General features: G+C 53.6%; 1 protein-coding gene across 1 annotated transcript; it reads left to right on the top strand.

The window, feature by feature from the left end:
• The first annotated feature begins 429 nt into the window (after positions 1–429).
• CSUI_001081 (regulator of chromosome condensation repeat-containing protein) lies at positions 430–24,559 on the top strand. The gene is made up of 25 exons (XM_068061287.1): positions 430–2,551; positions 3,007–3,199; positions 3,864–3,920; positions 4,275–4,429; positions 4,888–5,039; positions 5,575–6,191; positions 6,513–6,716; positions 7,173–7,253; positions 8,248–9,291; positions 9,854–9,932; positions 10,768–10,833; positions 11,309–11,722; positions 12,263–13,110; positions 14,002–14,814; positions 15,305–15,582; positions 16,049–16,197; positions 16,654–17,295; positions 17,733–17,933; positions 18,692–19,146; positions 20,011–20,219; positions 20,458–20,799; positions 21,137–21,227; positions 21,794–22,049; positions 22,667–22,935; positions 23,749–24,559. The coding sequence occupies exons 1-25, from the start codon at positions 1,681–1,683 to the stop codon at positions 23,930–23,932; spliced, it is 8,670 nt and encodes a 2,889-aa protein (XP_067926744.1). The 5' UTR covers positions 430–1,680; the 3' UTR covers positions 23,933–24,559.
• The last annotated feature ends 205 nt before the right edge of the window (positions 24,560–24,764 follow it).

Raw genomic sequence — 24,764 nt, 5'->3', positions numbered from 1 at the left:
TCCTGCAACCCGACAGCTAGGCATTGCAGAACAGGCCTCGCCGATCACGTCTGCTGTCTTGCTCGTGTGCCTGTCGGGAGGCCGGCTGCTCCAGCCGCAACGTGGATGCATTTTAGGAATGTCTCAGTGCGCCCACATACTCCCGGAGTGCTCAATGCGGAATATTGGGAGACCCCGGCCACGTCAGCGGCCTACGTAGGCTAAGGTGTATCGTTAAGCAACAGCTGACGCGGAGTGCCAGTTTGGGAACATGAGACGTATCCGACAGGGGATCACGCCCCGATGCCGGTCGACAGGAAGACGGTGCCCAGCCGAAGTGACTCCTCTGACCTCCAGGGAAGTGAAAAGGTGCCGGCGCACCTCACCCTACCACACGCTAGGGGAAACCCAGTGTAGGCCCGTGCATGTGCTCACAAAACAAGCCGGTCAGGGAACCGAGCAGACTACGTCGTCCCGCATCTGCCCGGACGCAGGCCGCCGGCAAGCGAGGTCAAGCCACTGTTTGCGGTCACACACCATTTGAGCCGAGTCCTCGGCGCGGGGTGATTCTTGTGTAACAGCTGCGCTAAGTTCGTGGACGATAGCACGAACAACAAATCCCAGCAGACAAGTGGTCTTTGTGTCTTCACCACGAATGTCAACTTGTCTAGATGCTGTCCCAGAGAACATGTGGCTGCTCTTAGCTGTTGCTGGTGCCTCCCGGGCCGGAGAAGCGGGAGCGCATGCGTTGACGTAGCGGCGGTAGTTTGTTTGGAGCCCCGATCGGCAGTCTAATCAGCCGCGTTCCCAACATCACTCGTAGGGCTTTGTTCTTCTTTTTCGATTAGAAGTATGCCATTCCTTGCCTTATGTTTTCATTTGGATTAGCGGCACATACCACTCACTGGCTACTGGTGGCAGGGGACAGAGCAGAAAGTTTCCGGTGTCGAAAAGGTTTTCTTTCGATCAGTGTCGCTGTCGTAGAGGCCGGCCGCCGCCTCGGACTCTGTCTTTCTCGCCCCTTCCGGCTTTGGTCGAGTTGTTCCGAGCTGGACGCTGTTTTCCCGGACGCTGCGGAGTCCATTTGCTAAAGTCAAGTCAGCCTGCGTCATTCGTTGAACCTCGACATCTATCATCTGTTCTCAAACGTTCAGAAGATCTTTCTCCAGTCCCGTTACTGGTTTCACCGCTTCTGTTGACACATGCACGCGCACACGCGAGGGCCTCTAACACGAAATGCAAGTCGCTCAATCTCTTTCCTGTGGCCATCAGGTGGATGAGCAGGCCGTTCTGTCTCATCGTGGTTGCGCCCACTCCATCTCAGTGACTGTGAATTGTCTGTGCATCTCTGCCATGGGGGTGTAAAGTGTACATTTCGAGGCGATATCTTTGTGAGTGACTGGGGTTATGGTACCATGCGGTAGTTCAGTCGGAGACGCACAATTGCTGTACTTTACCGTGTGTTTCTCTCGGTCGATGAACCCTGTATTTCGCGAAGGTTCTCTTTTCCGAGCCTCCCTATGATTGAGACTTCCTATCACCTCCGACGCTATCGTGGGGAGTGTTGACAGGGCTGTCATCTTTGCATCTCGACAGTACCAACTATGACTGTTTGTCGGTGCTCGTCGTCATGGTGAGCACCTGAAGTTCCTTTCTTTGTTGATCGTCTCCGGTTCCCATCCCGGATCTCCGATCAAAAGGATGGGGCACTGTGTGAGCAAAAGTGGCGCGGGCATTCAGCGGCGGGGGTTCAGACATGACGTCATTGAAGCAGGCCCGACTGCTACAGACGGCGCAGCTCCTATATCTTCGAGAGCGCGTGACTGCGTCATTCAGCTGCCGCAGCACGTCTTGGACAACCTGACAGTGTCTCTATGGGCCGACCTCCTCTTCAACGCTAGCGGCGCGCACAGGCGCATGTACTGGATTGCCGACTTCGGTAACCGGCTTTCTTGTGAGACAATTGGTTTGGATGTAGAATCCCGTTTCGATGCCGTCAAATCTGAACTTTGCTTGCTCACAAGGGCCCAACGGGTACAACGGCTTCATGAACTCCCCACTCTCTCATGGTTCCACCTGCTACTCTTCTACGATGCTCAGGCCGCGGAGCAGTTGGAGAAGCTGACCGATGCTTTAGCTTCGGACCGTTGGGCTCCCAATGTCAGCGAGAGTCTCTCTCCCAGGGTTCCGAGCACACTGTCGAGCACGGACTCGAGGGGAAAATTACCACAGCAACCCAAAGGAAAGGTTGCCTTACTTTCGGAAGCATTTGCCAAGTGGTCTGTCGCAATGCAAAGAGCTTATATACTTTCACAAAATCTTTCCTGGCTCACTGGTATAGTGGCACATGCGCTGACCACTCCGGAGATGAGAAAGCAACTGGCTCTTGCTCTGTACGAGTACTACACCGGAGAACGTCCCAGGCTTGGCATCAGCGAGCCCCCGGTAAGGGCGTTAGATGGGAAGGTCTTCCAGGCGTTGAGCGAAATCGTTCACGACCAGATGGACGAATCCGTTCTTGATGTGGCGCGGAGGCGCGGTGCCTTCAGCAAGAGAAAGAGTTCGAGAGGCGGTACGTAACTCACTTCTACTGGATGGAAGTGAAGGCGCGTATGACTGTCGACAGTGCTTCTTTCCTTTGCGGGTGTCATCTGTCTCTGCCTGCTGGCAGAGCAACGCATGAGGAGACTGCGCCAGAGACTTTTCACGGCTTTTCACTGGGGCACGGAGCAGGTGCTGTCCATGCATCCGCTGAACACTTCGACAATAGGGCAGGTGCACGTCTCTGTCATCTATGTTGTCGTTGCACGGATGTTCATGAATCTGTTCACGTACTTCATCGCGTTATACTTTGAGAAGCGATATAAATCTGCAGCTTGCATCGTTTTTTCTCTTTCTTTTCTCCGTTCTCTTATCCTCTTGCTGTCCCAACGACGCAAGAAGTTCAGCGCCAAATGCTTTTAGTACCGCAGACGTCTTGCTGAGACAGAAGTCACATTTACTCCCCTGCTTGTATACTTTATGCAGTCAAGTATGGTGGGGACGTGCTGGACGTTTCGGGTTACCGTAGCTTGATGGCCGTGGCGGACTGCGTCAAGACCTACGTCGAATCGGGACGGGTTGAAACCGACGAGCTGCATCTGGATGTCCTAGACTGGGCTCTTTCCGGCTTTGAGTACAAAGGAATCGTTTTCGTTCTCGTGCATGACCAGGAGTTCTGGTAAGCCGTACTTACTTTAATCACAGACTGGTTCCACACGGGGGTTTCTCAAACAGCTGCTCCGTGTTACGAGAAGCGCCGCGCGAGCGCAGTGCACCTAGAAACCGAGGGAATTTCAACAGAAAAAGAGCGTGACGCACGTGCTGGTGTGTCGGAGAACGCTCTCCCGCAGTTGTTGGTCACGAAGTGGCCAGGGTGACGGAGAGCTGCTTTCTAACGCAACCTTACTGGACGTCGCCGAAGGCGGCTTCGGGTGAATTGACACTGGTTAGACGTATGCTTGGCCCAATCTGCGCACCTGCATTCCAAAGTTGGGCGCTTCGTAATAAGTGAGTACTCTCGGTGGTTGAGCAGAAGGTGCCGTGCCTCGAGGCGCCGTTTTTCTACCTCTTTCCTCATCTTGAGAGTTGAATTTGCTGGCGTCCAGCTAGCGGATTGCTGTAGGCGTCTCTGTCTGGCCCTCAGTTAATTGTTCTTGCCGTGCGGGGTTCAATCAGATTCTTCGGTGAAGCGTCATGTTGCTTCAGAGGTTGGCAGCGCGCGTATCGGTTTTCGAAAAACACCCACTATGAGGTGCTGAAGTGTTGCCTTGCACCGGTTTTCGCCTAGTTCAGGCCGGCCAAGAGGGGTGGAGTAGCTATTTTTACACTATTGCACTGTTCAGCGGGGGTCTCCACGAGGTTGTCGATGGAGTACACGCGATATTTGGATCAATGAATCGGTGAGCGTAGCGGTCCGCCAAGTGGTCCGAACTTTCTGTTTGCCGGCGTCTTATGACTCAAATGGATAGACTCTAGGTTCTTGGCTGGTGGTGCTGACATTAAGCAAAACGCTCGTCTGTCGATTTCACTCGAAGTAAGTGTAAAGCCGGAATCGCGCGTGCAGCGGACAGCTTACCGACTCACACGTGTGAAGAGAAATGTGTGCGGGTCCAGGTGTGCACTTGTAGATGTTTAGGCATGTATGTGACGGGTTTATGCTGTTGCCTCTTCGAACGTGAGCTTCACCTTTCATTTGCCCTGTCGCCCGGCCTTATCTTTTTATACGGCATGGCTTTGTTTCTCCTTCATTTTAGGTCAGCGGTCCGGACGGAGTTTAGGTGTTGCCAGGTATTGCGCGCAGCAGCACGTCCTACTGATCTTCATTTAAGTGCCAAATGTGGAAGGCTTTGTGCAGTCGAGGGTTTTGGTCTGCGAATGGTCGCTTCTCCCCTCGTGCCTCACTGTGTTGGTAAGCGGACGTCGAAGCTCAGGGGGAGTTACTCTGCGCGTGACGTTAGGTGTGTATCGTCGTTCGTTGGTGATCCTCTCTGTCCATGTGGCCGGTGTATCAGAAGAGGTAGAGGGCGCAGCATTCCGGCTTCCAAAGATGCATACGTGACTGCGAATGAATATTGCCTGGGGTCGGTTTGTTTCGTGAGTGTATGCTTTCTAAGAAGTTGACATGTGTCCGCCTGCCCGTTCTTTAGTACAGTCTAAGCTTGGTGAAGACGTAGCCGCATCGCGAGCGGTTCGTCTGCTTACCAAGAAGCGTAGTCGTGATGTGCGCGTACTATCCCTAGATCAGATAGGCGGCCTGCTTTTTTTGTCGCTGTTGGCGTGTCGAGAGACCCGCGTATCTGGCTCGGTGGATGTCTACATAAGTGTAGGCGGAGCATCGTTCCAGGACTCCCTATATATTGTTCTCAGAGCCTTTCAATTACCCGCTTCCCTATACAATCGCGGGCGACATGCTGGTGAAGGTTTACAACGCTATTCCGACGTCCGGATCGGCCGCGAAGTGCGTCATGAGAGTTCCCAATCCGCAAAATCGGCTCAGCCTTTTTGCCCCCCGCTTCCAGGTGAGAAGGGCGGCGTCCGGCGGTGAAACGTCTATATCAACCGTTTAATACGAGCCGGCTCCTGTGTCTTTATTTTCGAGGCCGTGTTATGTGGATTTTCCTTCAGCAAACCATTCTTGCCAGCCACACGAGAGCAGATCTGTCTCCGATACTTTGTCCGCGTCAAACAGGGGTGTGGCAGCTCAGTGCAGTGAGAGATCGCGGAGAATTCCGGGTTGTTGGCAGTCGTGAAGTCGTTTTTGGCCGGATCGAGGGCTCAGGGTTTTCTATACTAATGGCAGGAGACCCGGTAGTCGCCGAACTGTAGGCGCTGTGTCTCCTTGCCGTGTACGTACTGGTGCCGTGTTCTTGTGGACGGAGTACCAGGACTGCTATCGCCTTCGCAGCACTGCGAAGCGACGGGAGCGGGTTCGTTTTCTTTTGCAGATATCTACGGCGCGTGCTTTGGGAAAAACAGGCATGCATGGGGTGTTCGCCTTTCTAGTCTCTGCCGCCATCTTCATCCCTGCCTACTTGTGTTCTGCTGAACCCCCAGGTCCTATCCCGTCACTGTTCTCCATACGACGCTGTCACCGAGGACTTGATGGCACTAGGACCGCCTCATTTGTGGTGTTTCTTCTTCGGCCATCCGTCAGCGGTCGCGCGGTCTTTGCGCTTCCCATCCATCGGTGGAGGCGATGGCGGAGGGGATCGTTCATCTTTCACCTTCGGAGGCTTGCAAGTATCTCAGTTGCTCCTCCCGGGCACGATGCCCAGCTCTTCGCCCGAAGTTTGCAGGGAGCTAGCACCTTTGCTGAAAGCCTACTTGGATGACCTGGATCGTGGCATCTCGCGAAGATTTTTGTACGACTACTGGGTTTTGCAACGTCGGGCGGTGCCGCCATGTAAGGGAGAGCTGGGGAGCCTTGTATCGGAGGCGCGCCGTCGTTGGAAAACACGGCTGTCAAAGAACTCCGGTCCGGTGGAGGAAGAAGGTGAAAAGGGTGCTGCCGGCCTCACAGAAACAATTCTTGCCAAGTTCTTGGGTGGAAAGGCTCCTGGCGGGGGAGGCGCTGAAGGAGGAGAAGGCCGCACGACGCTTATCACTAAGAGAACGCTTGACACAAGCGGAGGATTTACGAATGGCGAATGCGCCACCGAGATCACAAAGGAGTAAGTTTGTGACTCTTTTTCCAGAGAATAAGCTGATATTTTTTTTTGTCAACGAATATAGCAGTTTTGAACTCGGCTGGCGCGGCACCTCACGTCGTAGCGTACATGACAAAACAACGAGGAAGGCCACGGCTGCCGCTTAGACCTCCATCGTCTGGGCAGTCGTGGCATTTGCTTGCGTGTACAGTGTTTTCGGGACTGTCCCCATCTCGAAACGGTGCGGTAGAGATTGGCAGACCACGTACAAATAGGGAAGAAAGCATTGTTGTGCCATGCTGCACGGAGACTTCACTGGTCTCCCTTTCTATTAACTTTGTTCAGGTATGATCCTCCTCCTGTTGATGGAGAGGGAATATCGAACCACCCTCAGTTTGCGGTGATCTTTGATGGGACGTCGTGGACTCGCCCGGCCGTTGTTGAAATTCGTAATGATGACGTCGAGCCCGCTCTTCACGTCGCAGCGTCGCTCTTCGGTTGCAGTTACAACGATCTGTTGCCTTACCAGCCTCTCGACGAAACGATCGGGTAATGCTTTTCAAGCCCTCTGCCTGGGGGGCACGTCGTGATCGTGGCATGTTGAGTCTCTAAGGGTCCGTACGGTTCGTCCGTCTGCACAACTTTGGGCCCTCTCCCCAACAGAGCTATGAACCTGTCTGTGATCTCGGCACGTGCCGCAGTTGTCTGCCTGTGTCCCCGTGTCTCAAGTACCTCGGAGGTGTGTAAAAGTCCTCGCCGAGCGACCAGATCGTCCGTCTGCGCGCTGTCACTTACCAAGTTTGGTGACGTTCGGACATCAGTCTGTATGGTTATGTTGCACTCCTCCCCGAAACGGTACTGCGCAACTGTTCTGTTTGGCTGCTTGTGCTGTTCTGGTGAAAGAGCGTTCTTGTGTCTAAGCTGCGTATTTTCTTGCGAGGTGCACGTTGCTGGGGGTTTTGGCTCATCTTTTTGTGTAGCTCTTCCTTCTTTGCTTTGTCTCAGAGATGAGGCCGACGACGGCATCTGGGCGTTCGGACACAAGTGTGCAATTTGGACGCTTGCAAAGGGACCTAAAACAGGGTGGTGAGCTTCTTGCTGGGATACGACGCTTCTGACAGGCAGACGGTTGTTCCTCCTGGCATTCTCTTCTTTTTTCCTGTCCTTATAGCGGAGCTGCCCACTTTTCTGCAAGCTTTCCCGATTTCCATTCACGCACATTCTTGTGTGGCATGTGAAGGCCTGTTAGCGGCCGTGGCTCCTCGTGTAACGATGTGGTCGTGTGCCGGTCTGTGGAAGGCAGTTTGTGGTGGCCTTCTGACACGGGCTTCCAGAGCGACCGGAGCACAGTCTGACTACCTGTGTCGTAAAGAATCAGCGCTGGAGGCCTCTGTACTAAAAGCTGCAACCGTGACAGGTTTCGAGTGGATCCACATCCAAACAGCATGTCTTTTAGCTGGCATGCTTCCCGGTTTCTGCAGAGCTTGCCGAAGCCGCCTGCTCGCTGCTCAAATACTAGCTGTGTGCACGGTACAGTGGGTGACAAGCAGAGGTAATAGTGTGCGGGTGTGTTTCTGACATATGGGCGTGATATTGCCCCTACCTGTATGTACGCTTGCTCGTCCACTTGTGTGTTGTATGCCGTTCGGATGTCTGTAGGTGCGACTCAGCGCAGTGCTTTCGGTGTGAGTTTCCGTGTTTCGCCTTGGAGCTCTGTCGTTTTTCTGTTTTGGGGGGAGGTTCTCACTCAGCGGTTCACACGATTCCCGTATCCGTATGCTTCACATGCGTCCTCGCACCATCAACTGTGCGCGCAGCTCCATATACGTCTTCGTGTCTGGAATTCTGCGGTCCTAGGTCGCGCGTGTGTTAGTCTTCCGCGGGGAAGCAGAGGCATTCTGCCTCAAGACGTTACATAGAGAGACGCGTGTCCCTCTCTCTTCTTCGTCCCGAGTGAAACCGGTTTCTCTGTCCGATGCAATGTGACTACCTGACGCCGGACACACGGCATCACCTTCAGTACAGTGTCGGTTCCCGACTGTCTCGACTTGTGTGCCTCCTGACTTTTTCACCTGCTCAGTGGACCGGTTATTTGTGCCGCCGGTCGCCGTCCGAAGGTTGGGACTGTAAACGACTATTTTCAAGTGGATACGATTGACCGGATAGCGCCGCCATTGGAAGAAGCTGCTAAGAGGAGTGTTCTGCGCATGTGCTTGCCCTGGTCCAGCTCGAAGTTCCTTGTTGTCCTCGCTCCGGCTTCTGTTACTATTCGCCCTGAAAATTATCTCCTCTTCCCTCTTATGACACTCTACCGTAGGAGTCGAGAAGGAGCCGGTGCAGGTGCTGGTCCTGGCATCTCAGAGAGCCCATCTCAATTCGCCCCTGGTGCCGCGTCTACGGTACAGGGCCACAGGCCTAGTGCCCCGGTAAACTCATCCGTTCCTCGCTCTTCCCTGGGGGCAGGCCAGCTTGCGCCGTCATCCCCCGCGGTTACTTGTGGAGGACGGGGAGACGCGGGAGGCAAAACAGGCGGGGTTGTCCCTTCCCCCGGGGTCCATAACCGCATCCTGGCCGTGTTAAGACAGCGGGTGCCTTTTCTAAGACACGGCGGACACCTGCGGAAAGTGATTCATCATTTTGGAAGTAACATCAGTTGCACGTTATGGCTTCTGTGGTTCGAAATGGACGTTCGTATTCATTACCGTGTGGCTGAAGCTGAAGCCGAAGCGCAGGCTGCTTCGCAACACACTGCACGCAAGCAAGCTTCGGAAGAGACGCAGGCCTCGGGACAGAACAAGAGGGAAAGCAAACTTCAGTTGGACTTAATCGGTCATTTAGGTCGAGGAAAGGGACGTGGGGCTTCCGTTTGTTCCACACCAAGAAGAGAGGCGGGTACGACTTGGGCATGGCACAGCAACGAAATGGAAAAGGCTATTCTTCTGCACACTGCTGATCGGCTAGTGCGCGAACTCGTTGCGTGCGAAATTGTCGCCACCGCGGTTAAACGAGTTGTCAGAATGTACACAAGTGAACTTCCTGATCGGCCGCTGCCCTTTGTCTACGCCGTCGAGGCATTATTGCCCGTCCTCTTCAGACCGGATCTCTGGTGGAAACAAGTGGAAAAGTAAGGCAGACCCAGCGTTTTGAGGTTCAGCCACAAAGCTATGCTTCGTGTAAGTAGCAAGCACAGTCAGAAAAAAGAGTCTCATCTAGCTTCTTCGCTCGGCGTCCACTGTGCATGAAGATATTCGCCATATCACGAGGACATTCTTTATGGCCGTCTATAGCATCCGTTTATCTGTCTGTTACAACTCGCGGCTAACCAGCTGTGTACGCGAGTGCTGTTAGACAAGATGCGTTTACCTGGAGCTGCGTCGACATGGGCTGCTCGCCGGCATCAATGCTGCGCCTTGGTTCTCTGTGAAGTCCGAAATTAGTGCCGAGGAACGTCTTCTTGCCGTGGTTCGATGGTCCACCGTTTTGTTAGCAGCGGTGTCGGCTGCTGTTGCTGTCGTGGCTACAGCTTCGTGTTCTGCCTTAGCATTTTGCGGCATCCCCTGTGTCCTCGCAGAATCCTTTGTCTTTCCCTCTCGCTGCTACAAGAGAAGGAATCATTTGGTCTATTGGGAAGGCAGCTGCACCGTTTCTCGTTGTGTGAAGTTTGCTGGCGTTCTTTTCTTTTGCAGAATGCTACCAGATGAGCGACAAAACATGCGGCATCATGAGAGTTGCTTGATGGTAGCTCTTTGGATGTCTGTCCTCCAAGTAAGGGAATACGGAGTTTTTCCTTGTTTTTCTCCATCCGGCTCTAGCTTGGTCTTGGTGTAGAATGCGTTGTGCAGTTCTCACAGATGAGGATGTTCCGTGTCCGCCTGAGAGCCACTCTGCTCGGTTTTCTCCTAGAATGTGCCGGGCCGCTTTTGTTTTCCTGTCGCTTCTGTTTTCCTTTCTTTCCTGAGTGACTTCTTCCTCTGTCGTGGGGTCGGCCGACAGGAGTTTTCTTTATGACCTTAATCGTGTGTAAGCATTCGTGAAATTCGGTCCCGAGACTCGTCTTCTAGGAAGGGTGTTTTATGGACTTATGCTCAGCTAGTCCGACGACTGTACTGGAAAGAGCTGTCATGATGCCTGTTTTTATTCACACTTCATGTCGACTGTTTAAGATGCAGAAGGTATACGTTGGTATGAAATGCCACTCTTCGATAACGGAGCCAAATGCTCTGAGCGCCTTCGTGCGCGCTCTTTCTTTGTCGATTGCAACCTACTGTAACTACTGTCACGAGGCTGGAGCGCTGCAAGGGGGGTGCAAGACTTACATTACGGCTGCGGTCAGGACAGAACATGTTTTTTCAGTACGTTTTTGCTTACATTGGTCAAGGGGTGTGAAGCCTCCAAGACACATTTTGCGGAGCGTGGAGGGGGACACATTCGATCTGTAAGACAGCACCGTCGGCTTCAAAGAAACCTTACGTCAGCATGCTGTGCCTGAGGCACCCGTTGGTAGGTGATTGAGATTTCCCAAGTTATTGATTCTCTAGGCTGCTTACTGCTTCAGGAGTTTAAGACTGAGTCTGTGCATTGTCTCTCCCCGCTGTTACAGGCCTCACAGGTTGTCGCTATGCGTCCATGGGAGCTTCTTGCTACGTTCAATTCGATTTTGAGAACGGTCAGCTGCTACACGGTCGAGGCACTGATGCCGTCGTTGTGCGCGGGCGGAACGCGGACGTGTTAGGGCGAATTGTCCTTGCGCTCGCTTGCGCGGACTCACTTCGGGACTCCAACTCAGGAACCCGTCCTCTGCTCCCACTGCGTGCGCGGGATTGGGACATAAACACCGTTCATGGGTATTATTCTCTTTGTTCCTTACTTTTTTGCGGATAACGGAGTCTTGCTTCTGGCGCCGATCTAAACTCGAGCGACTGGTAGTGTCCTGTAGTTGAGCTCGGTGTTCAACGTGTTGTGCTCATGCACCGTCTCGCGGGCTTGGGTGCTGCTGCCGTCCTGGGGGTAGATATGTGATACCTGGGTGCGGGCCATGTGAGTGCTACTGAACTCACAGTGAGACCCAACGGACGACAGGGATACGGCTGTTTCTTTTTTCCGTGTCGCCTGTTTTGCGGTTGCTCGTCTTCTTTTTCCAGGCTCGGAGCGTGCCGACCACTCTCGCGCACTGCATCATGCATGCATTGAACGTCGAGTTCAGTTCCTCGTTTCTCTACATCATCTCCACTGTGCCTGAGGCCGATGAAGTTGACTGGTTCGGGCGCATGCAGGCCATTGTTCAACAGCAAGATGCCAAGGAGAGAAAACGAAGAAGCAGCGCACCTGATGGTCATTCGGGGGATGCCAGGCCGGCGGACAGTATTGATGATATTTCGTCTCTTGAAGAGGCTCAGAACAACGCAGTGGTATCTTTAACGACGCTCGTTCGCTGTCAAGAGCAGTTTTTGATTGACATGGAGGAAGAAGAAGAGGACAATAGGGAGTTGAAGGAAAAAATGGTGGACGCTTCGGTCAAGACCGTCAACGTGACTGCCCGGAGATACATGTCTATTGTGAGAGTCAAATGAAGCACAGCGCGTACTTGTACGCAGTTCCTCGTCTCACATGTGTACTGAGAAATGCCTGCGTAACAGTGTGTAAACAGTTGGTTAAGAGAAGCTACGCGTGTGTGACAGGTGCGTTGTTTAGTCTCTCATAGCTCTTCCACGATGGAAAGAGTAGCTACTTCAGTCTACTCAAGCATACAGTGCAGTTCGCTCGAGGCGGCGATATATGGAGGCGAGGCTTCCATCTGAGTTCGCTGTGTGGAGCCTGGAAGTTGCGACAGAAGAACCCTCGGCACTTGCGGAACTGCATGTATTTGAGAGAGTGCTTATGAAGGTGCGCTTTCCGTCACCGGTGTTCTGTACTTGCTGGCGATGGTCTCACCAATAAGTCAAGCATCTGGGCTCTCTGATTACGTGCAAGACGCCTGTTGTTCAGAATCGACGGTGCCTGGTTCATTGCGGAGAGAAGAACACTTCTTGCTGTCTGGGAAGGGAAGTCAGTGTGACTTCCATGGTAGCAGGTCTCGGTTGCGCTGCTGTTTCTAGGATGTGAAGGAGTTGTACCAAGTTTCTTCTATGCTCCTTCGGGCAAGCTTCAAGAAGTTGGAGCTTCTTCCCACGGAAGAGATGATTTCCACAGAACTTCTCCTACTTCATGCGCTCCGAGAGCACCTTGTTCCCACGCCATTGCTTATGGATATCCGACGGAAGACTGTCGCATTCGCGCAGCGGATCGCCCGGTCACCATTTGCTGCGGCGTTGGTGTTGGCCAACGCCGCAACAGGGGGAGCGATGTCAGGAGTGCAGTCTTACCGGCCACGCAACCAGCAGTTCCGCGGTAGCATATTCACTCCTGACCAGGAGAAATTTGATTCGTTTGTAGGGAAACTGCTCGCGAGCAATATTGTCTATGCACACGATTCGGCAATGGCCCAGTACCGACTACTGGTTGTAAGGCGATTTTTGGAACAGAGTGCAGAAAATGACGGTGCGGGGGCTGTGGCGGGGAATGGCGACGGAGCGGGGATTTCCCCAGGTCGAATGTCCGTTCTGAATCTCTTCGCCCCGTCCTTAACATCGCCACCGTCTGCGTCCGTGGATTCGCCTGCGCGCGACGGCGGCGCCTCTCCAGTGAACGCCAGGGAAACCAGAAATATTCATCGCCGGCGCCTGCCTCAGGTTCTGGACGGCGTGATGGAAGCCAGAGAGAAGGGACCAGAGCGTGAGAAACGAGCCGAAGAGAAAGACGTGGAGGAACTGGAACGGAAAGTGTTGAAGAGCATCGAGCTAGACAGTGACGTGGAGCTAGCCAAGTTCCTCACTCCCGTGCACTTGGGCATGCTTGATGGATGTAGGCTTCTGAGGGTCCTCAGTGAAACAGGACAGAGTTCGAGGTACGGTGAAGTGAACAGAGAGACAGAGACATCTTCAGCTTCTGTTTCCTGTGTTGTGTGCATGTAGACACGCGCGTGTAGAGGGAGGTGAACGACCGAGGGTAGAGCAGACGCGCATTCTTGTTCGGGTAGCTATTTTCTTCAACAATAGCTTGGCTTCAGCCGACCAGTCAACATCCTGACCACGTTGTCGCTTCTAAGAGTGATTTCCGATAATTCTTGCCCATGTTGAAGGGTCTCCAAAAGGGTATACGGAAGCGGCACATATGCTCCGCGGGACCCGGATGATCGCAGCTTCCCTGCGGCTAGGAAGCGTCCATCGCAGGACAGAGATTTCGTCCTGGGCACGCGTACTTATCGTTGTCGAGTCTTTCCATGTAGGGGTGTGGGTACGCTGTTGTTCTCATAACCAAGACGTGAGCAAATAGCAGCACGCCGCGTCGGAGTATGTGAAAGAGGACTGCCGACTCGACAGTGGCCGGAAGGGTCCGTGGGTGTCTATCCCATATTCCAGCGAACCCAGGTACTAGCAGGACCTCGAGGTTGTCCCGGATATGCTGTTTCGGCTTCCTGTGCTCTCGTCGTTCCGCCCTCACTCCCGGCGAAGTCCTCTTAAGCGGCGGGACAAACAACAAAGACTGGAACTCATGCGGAACAGGAAGTGCGCTGCCATAGCACATACTTTTGTTACTCATATGTGTGTACAGGCCTTTTGTTGTCTGTTTCGTACGGCAACTGCTGCGCACTACCCTTTCGGTTTGTCTGTGTTGCTGTTCTCCCTTGTCGAGATGCGGCCGCTATTGGCATCGCCTTGCTGTCTCAAGTTAGTGGAGCCCTGTGTACTTCAGTACTTTCTTCCTTACTGTTGGTTCTGTTTCTTTGCCCCCCCAGATTGACAGCACTGTTTGCCGGGCATTCGCTCCTAGCATGGACAATGATCTTAATATCTGAAGCCGGAGCGGGAATGGGAACGGCTTTTGGTCGTGAAGGTCGAGATCTTCTGATGTCCCGCTGCATTGCCGACTTCGAGCGCGTGGAGGAAGCTACGCGGTCTCTCCGTTCTTCGCAGATCGAAATTGCAATCTCGATTCTAACGCTGCGTGGCTTAGTCTCTCTTTGGAATGGCTATATTGAAACCATGAAGGAGCTTTTCGTTGAGGCTCTTCTCCTTCTTTTCGACTCCTGGGGTGACCCACGGCTCTACGGTGGGAGGGGTCATCCCTTTCTCTTGTATCTCTCATGGGCTTTGTGTCATGTTTGCTATCTAACTCGAGACTGGTCACTTCTGCGCGCCTACTCTTCACTATTTCGTGCAGCGCGGCTTTTCTATCCATCCTGTCCTCTTTCTCTTTCTGCCCCACAAATACCTGGACGGAGGGAGCTGCTGCAATCGCAGGAAGAATTGTTCAACACGTTCAGCTGTTCCCGGGAAGTGTCTGACTGGCTTAGCGACCCGAACATCAAGAAAGAAGACTCGGATAATATTGTCAAGGCGGTGGTAGCATACAATCATAGTTTGCTGGCTGCGGAGTTGACTGCGTGGATTGCCGTCGTACACCCTGCCAATGGGTTGACTTTTGACCAAAGCATTCAGACGAGGGTAGAGAAGTCCAAACTGGGAGCGTCCGCGCTCTGTTCCGGCGCAAGTCCTGCTCGTTCGGGTAGAGGTGCACAGGAAGCTCTTGCGACTGACTCTAGACGAGTGTAAGCGTCCTGTGCTGCCCTGGCATTCGAGTGTCAGGGTTTCTGTGCATCGCGAAGAGATCTGCAGACGCAGCAAAGGGACACTTGACTCCTGTATGAAGCAACGCGACTAACTGCTCGCGCATGAATTTCTCGCATACACATTCAACGGTATGTGTCTGCGCTGCCATCACGCTGTCGAGAGTTTGTTGGCGCGCTTTCAGATTGAAGTTGTACAAGTCTTGCACAGTCAGCTTGCCGCGTTTGACGTGTACGTATTTCCTGCCTCTATATGTCCACACGTACGGAAGTACTTACGTGTGCTTGTATAGCTGGCTGTGCCCCTCGGTTCGAGGGTTGACAGAGGTTTGTCCATTTGCATCGACTTTCTTTCTTGCGCCGCTTTATAGCGTTCTGAAGTCTTCTTTATTAGTGGGGTACGCATGCTTGGCGCAGTTCTGAACTGCGCAAAGAGATGAGATTCAGGAGTTTTCTGTTCCTTTTGTCTCAGCTTCGGAGTGGACACGGAAGTCATCAACTACGACGGCGGTGGACAGGTGCCTCGATCAGCGCTGTCAGGACGACTTCTTTCTCTGGGACTAAATGCCTCAGGCCAGCTCGGGCTTGGGACTCCCACGGCTCCTGTGAAGGCTGACCGGCTGCTAGATAGTCGCCTGGACGAAGCGAATACAGAAGCTGCAGGCTCTCTCTCTTTAGATCATCTGTCAAGCGTCCCACCAGAAGCTGTTGAACGTGATTCTACCGCGTTTGATGAGGCGGCTCGCGCGGGTATGGTTGCCAGTATCGGCACCCAGTGCTGCTTAAGTGTGACGGTTCAGCTCCTGTATATCCTTCAACGTATGCATGGCTCGTTCAGCATACGTGTAGCCCCTCGTCCAATACAGATATCTCTCCACGTCACCTTCTACGTTTCGCTTTAGTTTTAGATATCTGTGTTTGAGAAGAACAGACACCCACGCGTTTGCCTCATGATGTGCATGTGTGGTCCTTCGCGTCGCGGTCTCTGACGCATGATCGTTCGTGCTTGCGGGAGCCCCCGCTGCGATGTAGCACTAGCCCAACCTGGTGGCCCTTACCGTCTAAGAACAGATTCCAGTATGAAAGCGGCAGCCCGTAGCCCATCGACAGGGGGGTTCCTGACAGCCTGTCCGAAGTCAAGTATTGATGGTCCCGTGTCACATGCAAGAGTCATCCGTCTTGGCCAGATATGCTTCTTTTCCTTTCTGCCCCGTAGGAGTGGACGTGTGGTGGACTCCGCAGCCGTCTGTGATATGCGCGCTGAAGGATACCCCAGTCGCATTCTGCAGCTGTGGAGTGCAGCATAGTGGAGCTGTTGACGTCATGGGCCGCCTGTGGATGTGGGGTTCGAACGCGGAAGGACAGGTAAGGTCTCCGCGCACAGCGTATGTTTTTCGCTGTGTCGTTGGACTCTCAACAGAGTGTGGTGTTCACTGTCTTCGTTGAGTCGCTGTGTAAAGGCCCCCCCCCGGCTGTTTCCACTCCAGTGTGTGTGAGTCTGCGCTCTGCTAGCGTGTTGCTGCAAAGGGACAGAAGCGTCTGTTCGAGGAGACGTGGAAGTGGTGCATCTTCTCGTTAGTGTACGGCTACGTCCAGCAAGTTCGGAGGGCACTTTGGCAGATGGTTGTGCATTGCAGATATGCTTGCTTCAGTAAGTATATATCTGGTTCTCTCAGCGCGCATCTGTCCAGTGTTCTTCGGAAGTTCGACGGTTCTGGATTAGTAAACAGTAACAGGGCCACAATTCAGTACGTGCACACGCGAGCTTCCTGTTCGCTCAGAATTGCAGGCTTGTGTCGTGCGAGTGCCACTTCTTGTCAGGTTGGAGCGTCGTACCGGAGTTTCGCGGACGTCCCAAAGGGTTTCCGTCTGGAAGAGCTCACATCGTTCTCGTGGAATTCCGTCGAGAGTGCGCTCCCTGACTTGGGAGACTTAGACTGTGCGGATTACTGTTTAGTTTCAAGAAGTGACTTTGTTTCCTCACGGAACGCATACCGAGGCAGCGTGCTTGCGCCGTTTCTGGAGAGTTACTTCGTCGGGGAAGGTCGGAGTGCTGCGGATGCGCAGGAATCACACTCGACAGCGGCCGGGAGAGGGACGGACAAGAATGGACCATTGCTTCACGCGGGAGACTCTGGCGACCTCGGTTTGGGAGTGTCCAGTGGAAAGACGAAAGGACTGCGGCATCGGTTTTTGGCGGCCGCTGGGAACGGGTCCAGGTCCGGCAGTTTGTCATTTGAGAAGACTTCAAGTACGAAGGACTTGCAAGCGGGAGGAAAGGGAGACGAAAGCGAGAGAACTGGGGAGAAGGTTAGACACGACTCCTCTGCCAATCGCTGCAAGACGCCAGGGCCGCGGGACACGGTCAGTCGAGTCGAGGGCGCGAAGATGCGTATACTCACCACAGCCTCTATCCCGACTCTGGTTCTGATCCCAGGACAGCCTTCCCTGAGGTTCAAACAGGTAAGGAAGGGCGTACCTGTCGAGTCGACGCCGCCCACAGCGTCTCAGGAAGCAGTCAGCAAAGGCTCAGGATCGGGGTTTCTGTTGACAAAATCACAACAGGGGGTGACAGCAGACAGGAACCTGATGACATGCACTGTAGATGCCTGTGCGTGTGACGACCACGTCTGCACAGTATGCCTTGCTTCAGTGAAGTAGTGATCTCCGAACCTGGAGCCTTTTCTTTCTTGAGAGTATCGAGCAGCTCACGAGGCTGAGCGGGTCCGGGGTTAAGCGCGGCATTCTTCTTTATGAGATCTGGTTACGTCTATCTATGTAGATAAAGATCATCACCGATAGCGACGGTGCTTTTTGAGGCGCGACACGCGGGTCTTTCCGACGCTGAGAATGTACAGTCGGTCTGCTCCTAGACTGTGTGTCTCAATCTGCTTTGCCAGGTAGCATGCGGACGCGATTTTACGTTGGCTCTCACTACGGAGGGTCTTATTTTTGCGTGGGGAGCAAATAGTTTTGGGTGTTTGGGTCTCTCCCACTTCACTTCGTGTTCACGTCCCCAGCCGCTGGATATGAAAGTCTTCTCCGTTGCGGTCACGAGGTTCACTGCTACCGATGACGTTGTTGAGCATGAAGCTGCCAAGGTACGTCCCTGCACACGTTGCGCTGCTTTGCATCACTCCATCTGATGTTTCTTGATCGGTCTCTGTAGCCCGAAACGCAGAGATGAAACCCGGAAGCATTCATGTGAAGAGCGACATAGCCGATGCATTCGTAGTAGTGAATGGGAATTCTTCTTCATGTATCTGCTCGAGATGCGTCTACGTTTCAGGGTACGTGTGTGACGCCGTGCCGGGCGGTTTCTGCTTCGCGGGTGGTCTCCAACTGCCGGGTGTGCGGAGTACTGAGGCGAGCTCTATCTCAGAAGTGGCTGTGACCGCTGTGACGGAGGCCTTTGACTGCGATCTTGGTTGGCTTTTGTAGAGTATATTCATGCATTTACGTTTCGCACTCTCGAGGAACTGTGTAGTGCAAGATGCGCAGCAGCGCAGGGAGTGCCCGAGCTTCTCTCTCGTAGAAGGTCCACTATCGTGCATGAGTAAGGACAGGCATATGTGATATATGAGGCAGAGACTGGTCTCTGCCCCCCGTATTACAGGCGGATGCTTTGTGATTGCGCTGCAAGACGCGCCTGATACATCTTCTTCGCCTCGTTCAGCCACTCTCGTGCTGATATGCACATCTCCAAGTCTGTGGCTTCGGTCGTCGCGCCATATTTGACTATGCGCATCCTCCACGTCTTTGTCCCCGCTGCTGATGCCAACACAGGCTACCATATAGATGCTGCGGACACAGATTCCTCGTAAGTGACTGTGGTTACGGTAGTCTGCGCTGCCTTCAGATCACTGACATTCGGTGCGGACTCGATGCCTGCGCGGCTCTGAGCGACTGCCAGGCGCTGTGGGTATGGGGAAGAGCGGCGAGTGGAGCACTAGCACTGCCTCCGGCGTACCTGGAAATACTCTGTCTCGGAGATACGAGTCCTTTCGTTTTTGCCGAGAACCCTGACAGCTGGTGCGACTTCGTCTCTTCACCGGCCTCAGACAGTATGTCCGGCTGTGCAACCTGGGTGCCGTCGGCGTCTCCTCACAGAGACGCCTCGAGGAGTGATGGAGAGAGGCGAGAGAGTAGGAGTCATGGCTCTCCATACATCACGTGGCAGAGTCAGATAGCCAAAGTGGGCACCGCCGACGAAAAGAAAAAGGAGAACGCTCATCGTGGATACCAGAAGCTGAAGAAACGTGTCAGCTCCACCATCCAGAGGGAGGGCTGTTTGTGTACTCCAACGCGATTGAGGTGAGCATCCGAGCGCTATATGTAGTGTCCAGATTTTCTTTGGCGTCTCCAGCTATACCGGGCTGCCCTCGTCTTCGCGAGCAGAAGATGGGAGTTGTTCAGAGGCTGGATTCCCGAGGTCTCGCTCTTCGAAAACCGCTTATAGCAGTACACACGCTTACAGTGTCAAACTGAAAACGTCGAGTCTCGTCATCTCGCTCGAGAAATGGCGGTGTCGCGTCTTCGGCTGGTGTGCTGTTGGCACTGCGTACACGACCGCCTTCCCCACGCCAGGGGGTAATTCTTCCCGAGGTAGCCCGCAGTAGAGGGTCGTGTATGGGTGCGCACGTGAATAGCTCGTAGACGTACATGAGCCCCGGCAGAGAGTGAGTACATGTTTCGCCTCTCGGGGATCGCCCGATTTCTCTTTCTGGCCACCTTGCTTGTATCACAGAGGGCGAGGACTGCGTTTCGCCTTCAGGTCTCGATGTTCGCGTATACCTCGGTTCAGAAGCGGGTACACGGACTGTCTGCGCTTCTCTATCTGTCTCCACAGCTCTGCGTAGTGTGCGCAGGAATCCCGGAGAACGTTCTCCGCTTTCGAAAAGACGATATCGAGAGGGGAAACTATGCCGAATACGTTTTTTTCGTTCACGTCACACCAGGCTTGATGCATCTGCGTTCGTTGACTGTGCCGGCACCCCAGCAAGCTCAGGGAGGTTGCCTCAGAGTTTCGTGAACCTCGGTAACCGCTTAGGGAGCAGCGGGAGTTTATTACGGGGGCGTAGCCGCTTTCAGTTCCGGTACGGTAAGCGTGTTTTGACCGACGCTGCTCTTGACTGGTATCTGATAATACTGCAAGTGGCTTCTGTCGCGGTTTTACAGAATTCTTGAGTTCGAAAGTGAGGCTCGCTTCAAGGAGAAGATGCAGGAATGGGGACTGTGGCCGGAGTGGGAGAAGAAGCCAATCTCCCTGATTTCCTTAAGGAGGACGGATCCAGGAGAAGAGGAGGTCATCGCCACCATTCCCGACGAGCTGATATCACATCTGCCTACAGCCAGTGAAGAAGTGCTCTTCCTGGATGTTGCTTTCGGTAACAATCAAGCTGTACTTACCTCTGTACATCGTTTTTTGTATCGCGTTCACCATATACACACATGTTCAATGTATGTGTGTCTGTATATACACCGTACCTGACACCTGCACACATACAAACGCGTTTGCAACAACGGATAGCTTCAGTCTCTGCCCGTTTTCTGCCAGCCGAACTTTATTGTTGAAGAAAAGAGCGCCCGTGTGCGTTTCCGTGTGCTGCCGCTCTGTGTCTGCAGGAGCGTCGCATACCGTCTTTCTGGATATCTCCAACAACATTCTAACAGCAGGAGCGGGTCAAATGGGGCAAATAGCAGTAGAAAGCGCCTGTATTCTTTCTCAGGGAAAGGACCTGGACGTGCTCGCAACACCAGAGGCAGGGCCAGAGTCTTATAAGGAGCACGCCGCCGTTCAGCCGTACGACTTGTTACCGAGTCACGTCGCACTGAGCAACGTGAAGGCCCTGTTCGGGAATATAAAGGATAAGCCATCAGGGAGCAGCACTGCATCGTGTCGGTCGACGGCTTGTTTCCATGCAAGAAGGCTTTTGCAGGGCAAACGTGCAGTGGCCGTTGCTGCAGGTGAGAGCGCCTTTTTCGGTATCGGTGCGTTGCGCTCGTCCGATTTACTGATAGCAGTAGAAGCCGTTTCGTACATGCTGCCCTTTTGTTTGGATTAGCAACCTCAGAGCAAGAAGTGCATAGTTGGGATTGCTGCTTACGCGCCACATCCCCGGTCTCGTCCTTTCTTCGTGGTCCTATCACTAAGTGCTTCTTGTTTCTGAGGGTAGCGAGCGTAAAGTGACAGTCTGTATACAAATGTACTTAGGGCTAGAAGGGAAGTGTGTTTCTGCGTTGAACAGTGGGTTCATTTCGATGCCCACGGCGGAGCACCGGACCGAAGGTGTCCTGTTCGCAGGCGGCAACGTCTCAGCGGCAGTAGATGAAAACGGAGAGCTTTGGGTCTGGGGCAGCAACGTCGACGGCCTCCTCTCTCGTCCGGTGGAAGGGTAAGGTCATCTCTTCCACGAAGGTCCTACTTCCTGGCAGTGTGCTTAGCGGAACAAGGGTGCGCGCTCGCCTGAAAGCTGGAGAGCAGGACAGCGAGACGTAGTTCTTTATAGATTCTGTCAAGGGCTGACTGACCATGTTCTTTCTAGTTGTGAGAGTACTTGGAGAGACCACTGCGGTGACTTACCACGATTTCCTTTTGTACTCCTTTTTTTCGTTCGGGAAGATGTACGGATTGGCAGCGCGGGTAGAACCATTGTCAGCCAGGCTTGTGCTTCTCTACCTGAGTCTTGCAGTTGGGGGCATTGGGTGTGCACCTGGAGCGTGCATGCCTGCTAATTGTTGTCGCGAAGATGCGTAGTTGGGTAGGGACGTTGGGTGTGGACAGTTTCGTAGTGGTGCGTGACATACTTCTTCTCGGCGCGCATGATCTGGGGTTTCGTGGTACGGAGATTCCGATCGGCAGCCCGCGATTCCCGTTCGTGTGCGCATGCTGCACTGAACACTGCACAGAATTCTCCACAAGATATCTCCGAACCCCCGCTTCTGTATGTGTCGGACGCAGGTGTGTATGCTCTGCAACGCCTCTCCGAGTAAACCTGCTTGACAAGAAAGCATCGGATGTCGCGATCTCGCCAGATGGAGAACGACTGGCTGTTCCCACGGACTGTGGGGAAGTTCTCATATGGGGTCGCGAGCGCTTTGGCTCAGCCGGCAGAGCAGAGGTCCCCTCATTCTGGTCTGCATATGGTGACGACTATGAACGCATCTATACAGAGCCTGGGCGGGTGCCCTTGATAGAGGGTTACTTCGTCAAGAAGGTGGGTCTGCGTGCACCCCCATCTCATTCGTGCGTGATCGCGAAGACGTATTTAGAGGCACTCTTTTCTTTAACCGCGGAACCCAGCTAGTTGAATTTATTTTGCTTTGTTCGTCGAGCTGGCTCCTGTATCCTCGTCTTGCTGTTCTGTCTTTTTAGACGTTGAGCTACAATTTCTGTTGAGCGTATGAAAAGCTGTTCGTGAAAGAGGGTGTTCAGGTTGTTTGGAATGCAAGACTGCTGGAACTGCCACGAAGTCGGTCAGTATACTATTCTCCATGGATGCGAGACCGTTCTGAGTTCTTCTTCAGTAGCCCTCCCCTCGCCTTCAGTGTAGAGCACACCTCTTCTCCGGAACGCAGTGGTCTGGCCGGAGCAGTTCGCTAAAGACTGTTGTGCAAAAACTAGAAACCTCATCTCAAGGCCTCCGCAGCGGCACGGCTCGTGGTCACGGTATCACTTCCTATCTCCGTCTCGCAGTTGTGTCTAAAGGTTTTTCAGCCATTACTCGATCTCAGGCGTGCCAGGGTAGACCGCGCAAAGTGTATCATTCGAAGGTATGCCTCTCTGAACCCCGCTTGTCGAACGTGTCGTTTGCTGTGGCTTACGAATCTGTAGGTTGCATTGGGTAGAGATTTCACTTTAATGATGTCAGGCGACCCAGTAGGAGATCAGCTTATCGCAAGGGGCATTTCTCGTGCCCCGACAGTTAGAGAGAAACATCAGCGAAAAGGCTTGCACGATTTCCTACAGTCCCCCATTACAGGACAGCGCGTGAGAGAAAAGTCACTTCTACTTGCCGGGAGGAATCCAGACGGAGACAGTCAGGTGTCAGGCGATTCGACACCCCGTAGATCGTCAAAAGGATCTATTTATATGGAGCAACTGTAAGCCATACCGACCACAAAATGAGTCTTGCGTGCTTGCTGCGTTTCGCCGTGTGGCCGAGAGTAGGTTGGATGAAGGCAGCGAGTCTTTCTTTTTCTCCTCAGAGTACATTCAGGGGTCTAGACAGTAGGCTGGAGTTGACTCTCCTAGAGAAATACTGCTGCGGGGCAAGCACACTCAACCCTAGCCCGCACTTGGTGACCCTGCTCGGCTGGTCGTCGTGTAAGTTTTCGAAATGGGAAAGTGCCGGAGAATCAGATTTTGGTTGTTCGGTGTCTCCGCGCTCTCTCCGAGTACGTGTACAAGAAGATGCTCGGGCGTACCGCTGTGGAAGATGCACTCGGATGATACGGAAACACCTACATTGGGTGGCTCAACAGCAGTCCCTCCGGGGGCCTGTCTGATGTCGTCTGTGCATGCTTACACGATGTGTCTAGCCGTGCAAGTGGTGATAGGGGTGCGTACTCATTTTTCCAGGCTGTTTATGTGTGTATGCACGCGCGCCAGTAGACTGTGTTTGTGTGGATATTCAGCCGTGGGTTTCCGCGTGTACGTAGCAACATCGTAATCGTAGTTCATGCGTCAGAAGAGGCGCCCGAGCTGCTGCTTTAGAATGGGGGCACAGGAGGGAGTGCGTTCACGTACATCATCGCTGGAGAGTGCTATAGACAGATGCCTCGATCACAGCGGAAGCGCAGTACGTGCCAGCTGGTGCTTGATTTGGGGTGCACCCGTACCTACGTCCGTGTATCCCTGTTGACATTTCGGTAGATAGCAGATGTTCCTGTGAATGTTCTCCGGTCTATTCACAGGAAAGGTGAAGTAAACATCGAATACCCGAAGGACATGGACGCGGCCGAGCTGAATCCGGGGCCTCTGACAGCAGAACACGCAGCCCCTGCTTCCAAGTACCTTGCTGCATTCAACACGAAACCGCCAATCCACGCCTTTCTGGCTCCTACCAAGAAGACTGAAAAGACGGAAGACATTCGATAAGCTGTACGATTCCACCAGTCAATTATCGTGAAGGCGTGTACGTCTCCAGCTGAGTAGTACAAGCCTGCGTGGCAGTGCTTCTTGTTATGCTAGAGTCGTGTCACTCACAGCAATCCTGGCAGGTGTAATTAAGCCGCCAGCTGACGACCATTTGATGCGCACGGTTTCTTTAACGCGGGGGAATGGCACATGGATTCCTGGAACACTCTCGTGCAGTAACTTCGCCCGGCGCCGGTGTCAAACGTGCACCGCTTGCGCCCAGACAACCCAAGTCGTCTCCCGGGTGTAGGAAAAGCCTGCTGTCGCTCCCCTCCGATCAGAGCGAACCACGCCAAGTGCGCGTCGTCCGAAGACTCGGGGCAAGCCGGCTCACTAACGATTTCAGCTATCCCCGGTTTCAGTCCACCGCTGATTAGAAAGCACCTGCAACTACGCAGTGTCTACACTTTGATCTGGACGACAGGAAGCTAAAGATACAGTAACTGCTCGGAGGGGGCACCGCCTGTTGCGGCGTGGAGTTCGGCAAGTCACTGAGGATGAACTGTTTTCCCGAGAAAAGTGAAGAGGAAGTGCTGCTACGAAGACACGAGAAGTCCGCACTGCCAGCAGCGATGCTCCAAAACAACCACGTACACCCAGCGAGTGAAGTGATACTTCCTTGCCGGTCTTGCACTACCTCCACCTCTCTCTACCGGCGTGACGTCACGCCGTTCCACGAGGTTGTCGACTGCTGCCCCGAAGTCACTCCAGGTGTGAGCCCACTAAAGAAAGAAATTTCTGGCTCAACGTCAAGCGAATTTTCAACTGGGGGAAGCAAAGTCTCCGCTGTGTT

The sequence above is a fragment of the Cystoisospora suis genome (genome assembly GCF_002600585.1).
Source record: "Cystoisospora suis strain Wien I chromosome Unknown contig_426, whole genome shotgun sequence".
Taxonomy (NCBI): Eukaryota; Apicomplexa; class Conoidasida; order Eucoccidiorida; family Sarcocystidae; genus Cystoisospora; species Cystoisospora suis.
This window is presented reverse-complemented; position numbering and strand designations above follow the sequence as displayed.

Bases quoted from the DNA above. Each gene is read 5' to 3' on its own strand.
- CSUI_001081 (XM_068061287.1), top strand. From the start codon at position 1,681: ATGGGGCACTGTGTGAGCAAAAGTGGCGCGGGCATTCAGCGGCGGGGG. The intron at 17,934-18,691 runs GTACGTCCCTGC...CGCTGCCTTCAG, and splicing joins TTGAGCATGAAGCTGCCAAG to ATCACTGACATTCGGTGCGG. The intron at 22,936-23,748 runs GTAAGCCATACC...GTCTATTCACAG, and splicing joins TCTATTTATATGGAGCAACT to GAAAGGTGAAGTAAACATCG.